The 11,509-nt window shown below is 32.1% G+C and overlaps 1 protein-coding gene across 1 annotated transcript; it reads left to right on the top strand.

Annotated features, from left to right (window-relative positions):
- The first annotated feature begins 792 nt into the window (after positions 1-792).
- On the top strand, positions 793-9,667 carry LOC143078642 (synaptogenesis protein syg-2-like). The gene is made up of 2 exons (XM_076253490.1): positions 793-1,129; positions 9,367-9,667. Exons 1-2 carry the CDS (start codon positions 793-795, stop codon positions 9,633-9,635), a joined length of 606 nt encoding a protein of 201 aa, XP_076109605.1. The 3' UTR covers positions 9,636-9,667.
- Positions 9,668-11,509: the final 1,842 nt, after the last annotated feature.

Raw genomic sequence — 11,509 nt, 5'->3', positions numbered from 1 at the left:
TGTGTAAACATACTTACCACATAAATGTAGATAATAATTGATAAAGTGTAAAATTTGATCTTAACACTCTATCCTTAATCTGAGACACCCTTTTGTGGGTAATGGCACTAGGAAGAACATATAATAAAATAAAACCTCTCGGGATAACCATGAAGAGGCTAAATGCAACTCTAACAAAACATGTCATATCAAATCCTCTGGTTGCTGATTTTTCTTGCTGTGTTGAAGACTCATTAGTGACCTTGTGCTATTTTCTGCTCTTTGGTCGGTCGGGTCTCTTTGACACATTCCCCATTTCCATTCTCAATTTTCGTCCCTTACAAATATTTTTTTTTAAATTGTGCATGAAATTGTATAACACTTTACTAATAACATTCAATAGGAGATTCTGTTATAATGCGTGCATATATTGGAAAGTATTTTTTTTGTATTAAACTAATCAAAAAGACTATCTTTAAAATGGATTCTCTAGATTCGTGAAATCCATGAATATTATTATTATTTTTTTGAACAAAATATCAAATTAGTTATCATTAAACTGCCAAAATATTTATGTAATTAATCACTATGTATGAGAATTTACTACAGCAAAATGATTCTATTCTTCATTAAGTTTTATTAAAATATCATTTCGGTATATTCTCTTATCATACACTCTATTTAATTAATGACATTAATTATAATCATAGCTTCAGCATAGATCCCACCGAAGGTAATGTTTGCGGAATTCAAATATTACACTATTATCTACTAACTAAATTAAAAGTGAATTGCAAATTTGATACACGTAAAATGCACTTCATGTTGACTATTTTAATTATATTTATAGCTTCATCTCAGATTCCTCCTGGACCACCAGTTATCGACGGACCTCCTGTCCTTGTTCTGAATTCACAGATAACATTAACATGTACATCTGCCAGAGGTGATCCACCACCGACTGTGAAATGGTTCAAGGACCACATAGAAATAACAACTGGTATTTCTACAACAACTGTTGGTACAGCAGTGACAACATCTTTGACATTCACTGCAACTTTAGATGATCATATTGAGGTGTACGAGTGCCAGGCTGAAAATGGTGTACTACAAAATCCACTAACTACTACTAAATTTATTGAAGTACACTGTAAGTTTCACTTTTATATAGAATGTTGTAAGGGTTCAGTTTAAAGGAAGATTAATTATAGTCTAGTAGTCTGCATAACGTGATAAGTAGAAACACTTTACTATAAGTCATTTTATTATGAATTATGCATCGAATATGACACACGAAAGTTATTTGTGAATAATAAAAAGACGGGTATATCCAATAGAGTTGTCTATTGAATATTTTTTTTATGTTTTTAAACTCCATGCCCTTTTGTAAAGTTGTAGGTGAAAAATACAGCAGAATTGGATCATTTTAGCAGCATGTGATTAACTTTGTTTAAATGTATGGAACTGAAAAACCTTTCTTCGGTTGTCTTTTAAATGAATTAGTTTCTATTTCATTTATTTGTTGTCTTAAATTGAATCGTAACGTTTCCGTTCTTGAAACTATACATGACATTATATTCATGGCCATTTTCTATGTGATACACATTGATGTTGATATAAAATTGAGAATGGAAATGGGGAATGTGTCAAAGAGACAACAACCCGACCAAATAATAAACAACAGCAGATGGTCACCAACAGGTCTTCAATGTAGCGAGAAATTCCCGCACCCGGAGGCGTCCTTCAGCTGGCCCCTAAAGAAATATATACTAGTCCAGTGATAATGAACGCCATACTAATTTCCAAATTGTACACAAGAAACTAAAATAAAAATAATACAAGACTAACAAAGGCCAGAGGCTCCTGACTTGGGACAGGCGCAAAAATGCGGCGAGGTTAAACATGTTTGTGAGATCTCAACCCTCCCCCTATACCTCTAACCAATGTAGTAAAGTAAACACATAACAATACGCACATTAAAATTCAGTTCAAGAGAAATCCGAGTCTGATGTCAGAAGATGTAACCAAAGAAAATAAACAAAATGACAATAATACATAAATAACAACAGACTACTAGCAGTTAACTGACATGCCAGCTCCAGACTTCAATTAAACTGACTGAAAGATTATGATTTCATCATATGAACATCAGGCACAATCCTTCCCGTTAGGGGTTTAGTATCATACCATCATAACATATATGAGAAGAACATAACCCGTGTCATGCCAACAACTGTTTTTAGAATAAATGTGTTTAGTTCCGATGCAAAGACCTTATCAGTGACTCAATATTAACGCCAAAATATGCAATCTTTAATGACTTGACAACAGTATCGTAATTATATCCCTTCTTAATAAGTCTATTCAAAGGTTTATGAATAGATAAACAGATTTTGAGGTCGTATTACACTCTTGAAACAACACATAACTTGATTTGATAAGACCTTCGAAATTACTTGACACGGTTCTTCGTTTAAGACGGGTACACCCACGTGCATATCTAAACTTTTCCCCTTTACAATCACGACCAATACCAAATTATTTATTATATTAACGCGTATTTCATTATAATCTAAAATGTATTAATAAGTGGGTGAAATAGCAATAACCGGCGTTTTTAAGTAACTTTGAACTTTAATATTTGAAAATAAATATTCAACAGCGGAACAACATAAGCATTACATTTGATTTTTTCAATGCAGACAGTTCTTTGTTCCTTATACCGTTAATTTTCCGAGGACTTCAACAAATTCCCTAGATTCAAAATCAAGTTCGGCTGAATAATCACGGTAAACATGACAGTCCACTAAAAAGTGTCGAAAACAATAGTTTGCTTTTGCTTCTCACACAAAGTGTCCTGCGTCGATCCTCAAAGGATGTATGCCGCATTTAAATTGTGCAATTACAGACCGTTCAGCACGACTGAGGTTCAATCGAAAATAGGCATTACATGATTTGCATTGAATGATCTATATGTCTGCAGTTTCGGAAACTTACATGTTCCAGCAGTCAAATATAATGTTGGCCTATAACGACCTTATAATGCATGTATATATACTGATTTGGCCACTAAAATAGAGAATGGAAATATGAAATGTATCAAAGAGACAACAACCCGACCAAAGAACAGAAATCAGCCAAAAGCCTCCAATTGGTCTTCAACACAGCGGAAAATCCCACACACAGAGGCGTGCTTCCACCCGCCCCTAAACACAAATGTGTATTATTTCAGTGAAAAACGACGTCACACTAAACTCCGAAAAATATTCATGAGCTTGTTTTTGAATTTACTAAAAGTGAATATATAAAAACGCTTCTGTTAGTATTATGACATTGGTTTTGGAATTGAACTATTGAATTCCAACTATTTGGAGATGAACAGTACCACAGGGAACATGACACACAGTACCCAAATCAAATCTGTTTATGTGCGCTTGTATGGCAAAATGGTAACTTTTTAGGGAGAAACGGCTGTAGAAGTATATTCCACGATAAAAAGCAGAATAATTATTGTATTTTGAGTAGTATGGATATATTTTTGTTTTAATTTGTAACGTACAATATATGTTTGGCATCTTCAACGACCTACTTATTACATTTCATATATATATACTGTTAAAGTACTTTTATTCGTGGGGAACCAATTTTCGTGGTTTTCGTGGATGACTTTATCCACGAAATTAAGTGTCAAACGAAATAAAACAACCGTTGTCCAATTCAAGACATTGACAGATCCCCATGAAGGTTTGACTACTTACGTAATATATTGAATATCTGAGAATACTATTATTATAGTAGTCATAAAGCAAACACACCATGAACTTCAACTGCATGCAGGAATATACCCATTTAATCTTTAAAAATCTAAACTGTACAACTTTTCATCTAAACATTCTCATAAAAAAATATTTTTAATCGATAAAAGTCGGATTTCCGGTATTGACATTCAATGATAAAGAGTTCATTTTATATATATCCTCATAATTCTCGTACGTATGGGAAACACTAATTTCATGCTGTACCTGCTTTTGAAAAAAAATTATTTTACCATTCAAGAAACGTGTATATCTTTGTTTATGTAATGTTTACTTTAGGTGACATGTGTGTGGCCTAATTAACACCTTTGATGGTCTTTAGCTGTTGATCACTTTATCTCATGGTATATTAGAGTGATCACAACGATTTACACAGTTCAATGTTTGCAATTTCCTTTAAATAAAGGAAACAGTAGTATACCGCTGTTCAAAACTCATAAATCAATGGACAAAAGACAAAATCGGGGTAATAAACTAAAACTGATGGAAACGCATTGAATATAAGAGGAGAACAATCTCCAGATAATCTCCAGACAATCTCCAGACAATCCAGACAATTTTTAACCTACGTTCCTAATGACTTCAATTTTCAATATTTATTTTTAGAAAAACTAAAATCCACGAACTTAAAAACCCAAGCAACATGTAAATGTTGCTCAAAATACGAAAATTGATACCCACGAATTGAAGGACTTTCACAGTATACGCTTTGCAGGTGAACATCGATTAAATACTGCATTTTATTATCCCATGACCGCACTTCCATCATAAGTCTTATTTCTTAGTTCTTAGACCTTTGGCATATTGTTGACGTAAGAAATTGTTCAAATATTATAACAGAATGATTATAAGAAAGTTCAAGTCAGAAAATATATGTTTTAATCATGAAAGGAGAAAGTTTACAACTACCAATTTATCAACATGACTAGGACCAAATACAATTTCATTCTGACATATATGGAAATTAATGATAAATACTTTACGTTCATGATAGATGTTGGTTCTAGGACTGTTTTTAAATCTGCCAAAAAGTTAACTTTGAAACAGGTCCGCTATTGATCCGCTATTGATTTAAGTTAACTTCGAACCAGTCCTGTCATAAGTTAACATAAGTTAACTTATGTTAACTTCGAAACCAGTCCTGCCATAAGTCAACATAAGTTAACTTTGATTTGAAAAATTCCGATCGAAACCAGACCTGTTTTCAAGTTAACCTTTGACTGGTCTGCTCAACACTAAGTTAACGTGCAACCAGGAAAGCTCTACATCGATTTTTTTTAAATATTTTTTTAATAGCTTTGTTTTTTGGTATAAACATGATAAACATAGAAAAAGAAAGTGAAATTAATACTTTCGTGATATAAACACCATTAAATACATATATTTGTAAATAAAGTACGCATAAAACATTGCTAGTTATAGTTTATCCTTGATCTGCCTTTATCATGTTTATATCAACATAAAAACTATCTTGGTTTCAATGGTAACAATCATTGCATATATATTCCAATACCTATCAAATTCAACCATATTTCCACTTAATAATGTATATCTATATAGCCGCATAGTATATATCAGCAATATTTTAATGTCAGGATAGAATTGAAAGTAATATAGGAACACATGACTATAAAATTTTGTCTGCACATATTTAGAGTTCCAGCATGTCGTCCCTTTTTTAAATATATTGTTAAGTAAAAGTAAAACAAATCCGTAGTTTTGATACCTTAGGCTGACTCCTACAGCAAATTATTTGACCGCATCAACCAAAAACTGACCATTTCCGGCATGGCTTTCATTTGAAATTAACAAACAGCTGGTTTTTTTTTAAATAGTGTGTTTAAACCGATCAAATGGTATCGGAAGTGGGTTTATTTTTAAACAGAAGTTTCAGTTTGTTCCCATTTAGCAATCAAAAGTATATTGAAATCACATACATTTTGGGAATCAGTGCGACTACAGCTATCAACAGAAATCAGAAAGCTCATTTATTTTCTGAACCTGAAGTAACAAATATTCTCCCTTATTTTAGTATGATGAAACCTTTGATTGGACACCAATAGTCACTTGCATAAAACTGTAGGTAGTTTCAATTCTTAAGAAATATTGGTGGAAAGTCCTTAAATAACGGAAGCGTATTAGCGCCACACATTTTTTTAAAATTATTTTTCTTCCTATCTTTGCGTTACAACGCAAACCTTTGCGAAATTACTCAAACATTTGCGTTATAGAGCAAATATCTTGATTTCAATTATTCATTAAGTTTTGCATATATGGCCGTCTGTCGTGCATTTCGGATGTGATTTACTAGTAGATAAAAAAAAAGAAACATGCATAAGGATACATCAGGCCAAATCATTATAATTAATATGCATAGGAAAGCTGAATACTAACATTTATGATAAATAAAGGCAACAGTAGTATACCACTGTTCAAACTCATAAATCCATGGACAAAAAACAAAATCGGGGTTACGAACTAAAACTGAGGGAAACGCATTAAATATAAGAGGAGAACAACGGCACAACACTACAATGTAACACACACAGAAACGGACCAAGCATCAGACAAAATCCCACGAGAATAACAAATATAACATCAAAACCAAATACATGAATTTGGGATAGACAAGCACCGTGACACGTCTTATCGCAATGTGAATTTACACTCAAAAATAAGAGAAAACAAACGACGCAACGTTAAAATGGAACACACACAGAAACGAACTATAATATAACAATGGCAATATTTCTGACTTGGTACAGGACATTTTTAAAGGAAAAATGGTGGGTTGAACCTGGTTTTGTGGCATGCCAAACCTCCCTCTTTTATAGCCATGTGATATATAACATTAAAATGACAACTCAACACCACAGGACTAAAAGAGATGATTTTTCATTTCCTATCGTTAATTATCCATTTTTAGATGGTGACGTTTTCTTGTCACCATCGTACGGTGTTTATATATCTCAACTTGTATGATTCGCTCGTGTATGTAATAATGTTTTAGATTTCAACGAGAGAAATTTATATATTACTGAAAAATTATTACACCAGGGTTTTAGATATCACAAACTTGTCAACATATTTACCAAATGTTATCATCGGTATAAGGACATCTTTCGTAAATATAGCTCAACATGCATACTTCTTATACGTTCAGGTATTTCACATCCAATGTTTTATGGAAATATTATTTATAAAGCACAAACATGTCAGTATTCACCTCAGAAGCTAGCAAAACCTTTAAATAGACTTATTAAGAAGGGATAAAGTTACAATAATGTTGTCAGGTCATCAAAGCTTGCATATGTTGGCGTTAATATTGATTCACTTATAGGGTCTTTGCATCGGAACTAAACACATCAAATTAAAAACCAGTTGTTGGCATGACACGGGTTATGTTCTTCTCATATATGTTTTGATGGTATGATACTAAACCCCTAACGGGAAGGATTGTGCCTGATATTCATATGATGAAGACATACTCTTTCAATCAGTTTAATTGAAGTCTGGTGCTGGCATGTCAGTTAACTGCTAGTATGCTGTTGTTATTTATGTATTATTGTCATTTTGCTTATTTTCTGTGGTTACATCTTGTGACATCAGACTCGGACTTCTCTCGAACTGAAATTTGATGTGCGTATTGTTATGCGTTTACTTTTCTACATTGGCTAGAGGTATAGGGGGAGGGTTGAGAACTCATAAACATGTTTAACCCCGCCGCATTTTTGCGCTTGTCCCAAGTCAGGAGCTTCTGGCCTTTGTTAGTCTTGTATTATTTTTAATTTTAGTTTCTTGTGTACAATTTGGAGTTTAGTATGGCGCTCATTATCCCTGAACTAGTATATATATTTGCTTTGGGTCAAGCTGAAGGACGCCTCCGGTTGCGGGAATGTCTCGCTTTATTGAATACCTGTTGGTGACCTTCTGCTGTTGTCTCTGATATGGTCGGGTTGTTGTCTCTTTGACACATTCCCCATTTCCATACTCAATTTTAGTAATTTTTAGGAATAATGGAATACTTGAAGTGCAATTATACATACATTAAGATTGATTTGTGCATCAGAAAAGTACATAATTTAACAAGAAAATAGAAATAGTATATTATAAAGGCATATTTAAATTGAAAGATACAAAATAATGTCTACAATTGTGAAACTTCAAAGTCAAATAGACAAAATGATCTATATGCTTTAAAATGAATTATTAAGGAAACATTTTTTTTAAATTTTGATGCAAAAAATCGTTTTCTTTAAATCTCAGAATATGATAAAGATTCTTTAATAGAAAATCATTGAATCTTCAGTTCAATATAATGAAGTATTTTTAAGATGCTTGGGTAGCAATTTGAATGTAGAGAACATAATTTTATTAACAAAACATCTTCATTCTACAATGTATACATTTATTGCCAAAGGGTAACTTGTTTGAATGTAACCAACTTTACACAGTTCTCAAACGAGAGCTTACTTTGGAAGTATATTTATATTCGGTTATAGCAATATTAACAGGGTTGATTTTTTCTTCGGTATAACCTCAATTTACTCAATTTTATTTGTAATATATATACTAGTAGAAACATGGATATCGTTTTTGGGGGCCTTTATAGTTTGCTATCCGGAGTGAGCCAATGCTCCATGTTGATGACCATACTTTGGCCTATGTTGGTTTATTTTTACGAATAGTGACTTTAAAAGATGGAGAGTTTTCTTAACTTATTGGCACTTATACCACATCTTCTACTCATTATTAGTCATTGATATGTTCTAATTATTCGAGCATTTTACTTTGCAATGACTACTGAGGTGATAAATTTAAATGTATACAGCCTCCTCCATTTATACATGTTATAACTGCTGTTTCCTTTGAATCTTAAATAAGATATAAGATAAACAAATGTTTGAGTTATTACGCAAATGTTTGCGTTATAACGCAAAGGTCTGCGTTATATCGCAAATGTTTGCGTTATAATGTAAAGATAGGAGGGAAAAAATGTGTGGCGCTAATACGCTTCCTTAATAAATTGTTCTTTGAATTTTTAATAAAGTTCTGTTCAGGTTTTCAATTTTAGAGCTTGGAGTTATTTTAGTTACTCGGAAAAAAATAATTGCTGAATTAAATATAGGACTTTGATAAGCTTTTCATATGAGAAATCATGATCATTTAAACAATCATGATCATAAATGCGATATTAGTATAATTGATGGTTTAATTTAAAACACAACAGATGGATTGATTTTTCCTGTTTAATATTTGTTCTCATCTTGCTGTCTGTCATAAAGGTTTGCTCAGTACTCGATGCACAAAACTTGACTTGAAAAATACACTCCGGTATAAAATATGGTTGAATTCTGTAGTAGAGAATTGAAAAGAAGTAGTGGATTCGTAAACGATAATCAACGAGCGACTTTAGAAATGGGTTAAGAGTCTGATAACCGTCATCATACTCGATATGTTTAAGACATTTTGGTATTTATAGAGTATTGATGATTTTTTAGAGCGAGAGGGTGTTTCAATTGTATATTAAATTGTATTATATTGATTTCTTATCATAACCTATGTTTGATAGTTCCCCCAAAATCACCAACTTTGACAGGACCGACCACTTTAACACCAGGACAACAAGGCACATGGACATGTAGTTCTGCCAATGGTTTTCCAGCAGGTATAATGACCATGAGAAATAAAAATAAAAATACTCAGTTTACTACTGAGTTTACATCTAGGAGTGTATTAGATCAAAAATCCTATGATGTGACCGGTACTTTAACCTGGAGCCCCGTGATTGTTAACAATGGGGATACCATTTGCTGTAACACATACAACCACACTTGGTAGTACTCCACAGACAGTCTGCAGACAAATTACAGTCGCTCGTGAGTATTTCTAATTTGAACATTTTACACCTTATCTATTCAAGAAAAAGACACATTTTTGCTTGTTGGACACGATACAATCACTGTAGCCTCTGTTCTCAATCTGTTAAAAGACTATAACTTTTCGGTCAATGATAATGAAACGACACAAAGAAAACAAATACATTTGGTCATTATATTTTAGATGGTCAACACGTAATATAGTATTCAATTGTCTTAAAAAAAATTAAGATATCCTTTGTTTAAGAAATGAGGTAATGAAAAAATGTAATATATTGATAAATTAACGGATTTTTTTTATTTCATAGTTTCGTCAAAGGCCCATTTTTTCCTCAAATTTCATGTTCGTCTGGTGAAAATTATTGTACAGCTAAGTGTCTACTTTAGTCGATTCAATTTGTTTGACGTGTAAAAGTTTTAACTGATTTAGTCATTTCAGACGTTCATATTTAAGGTTAAATATGACAAATATATCAAATATGCCATAATATGTCACTTTCAGATAGTTTTTGTCAAAAACGAACGTGGCCGCATCCGTGTTCCTCCTCAGCCTTTATATATGTTATGTATTATCATAAACTACAACTTACATTTAAATATTAAGAATGAACACAAATGCGGCCACTTCCATTTAAATGATTTAAGACGAAAACCGTCTAGAATTTAACTCAAATGATAGAATCATGAAGATTTCAGTAATTTAGCATGACTTAATGATGCTAGTACCCGATATATGTGCAAAAACAGCCCAAATGTATGTAGCAGAAGTATCATACTTATTAATTAATAGCTAAAAGTTTACATTATAACAATTTTGAAAAACTGATATATTGGCCAAAAAGGGGTCTTACTGAATCTAACAGTTAGTTCCTATATTCTCAATCATCGATTAAGAATATATGGGTCGCCATTCGAACCGACAACCTTAAATTTGAAAAAAAATTCAGTGTAATGGTTAAGATACCCCTTTGTTAACACTCTATAATTACAGTTTACTAAATCTTTGCAGTTTTTAGTTCTGCCAAAAAAAAACTGAGACAGGATATGTTTGTGCAAATCTTTAAACTTACATTCTAAAAACATTTTCAAAAGCATTCTTCGAGCCACCATTTTGTGAAACCGTATTGATTACTCTCGATATTTGTTTAAGTCATAATATCAAAGGAATTTACATTATCCTTTGCAGAGCAGATAACATAATGTCGGATAATTACAATAAAGTTAGTTTGAGCAATTCCTATTGATACTATCTTCTTAAGAATAGTTTCAGTTTACAGCTGCTGCAAAGTAATTCGTGTGTGTCTTGTTTTGTTTTCACTGTTTGGTTTAATTTTGATGATGAAAAAAGGTATAAAAGTATAAACTTTGTAGGAAAAAAGAAAATGTGATCTTCGCGTGTTTGCTCTATATATAACTTCATTTACATTAAACTTGATTCACGATAGACGGAAAGTAAAAAGTCAGATATTTAGGTTTTATGAGCAAATTATGTTTGTGTTATTTGTCTTCAGTAAAAACACAGAAATAGCAGCAATAAAATTTTCTCACAATCTGTTCTTGTTTTTGTTCATATATAACACCAGTTTTTTTTAATACAGTACAGATGATTTAACTCGGTATGAGTTTCTGTGGTGATATAACTTTTTTCAATCAGCGACTTGAATAGATATACTATTCAATCCCAAACAATATCTTACTTTTTACAATACAGTTTCTAACATAAAAATTAACAAAAACAAAAGTCGTACGATTATTAAGTGCTGTAGATGAAGTCTATATATCAAAATTTTCCAACAGAACTGTACTCATTTTTACATTTCCACTATGTGTATAATG

The sequence above is a fragment of the Mytilus galloprovincialis genome, chromosome 6, assembly GCF_965363235.1.
Source record: "Mytilus galloprovincialis chromosome 6, xbMytGall1.hap1.1, whole genome shotgun sequence".
Lineage (NCBI taxonomy): Eukaryota > Metazoa > Mollusca > Bivalvia > Mytilida > Mytilidae > Mytilus > Mytilus galloprovincialis.
Note: the sequence above shows the minus strand (reverse complement) of the source record. Positions and strands in the feature narration are given on the sequence as shown.

Coding starts and splice junctions, on each gene's coding strand:
- LOC143078642 (XM_076253490.1), top strand. CDS start 793: ATGCACTTCATGTTGACTATTTTAATTATATTTATAGCTTCATCTCAG. Junction 1,130..9,366: donor TAAATTTATTGAAGTACACT/GTAAGTTTCACT, acceptor TATGTTTGATAG/TTCCCCCAAAATCACCAACT.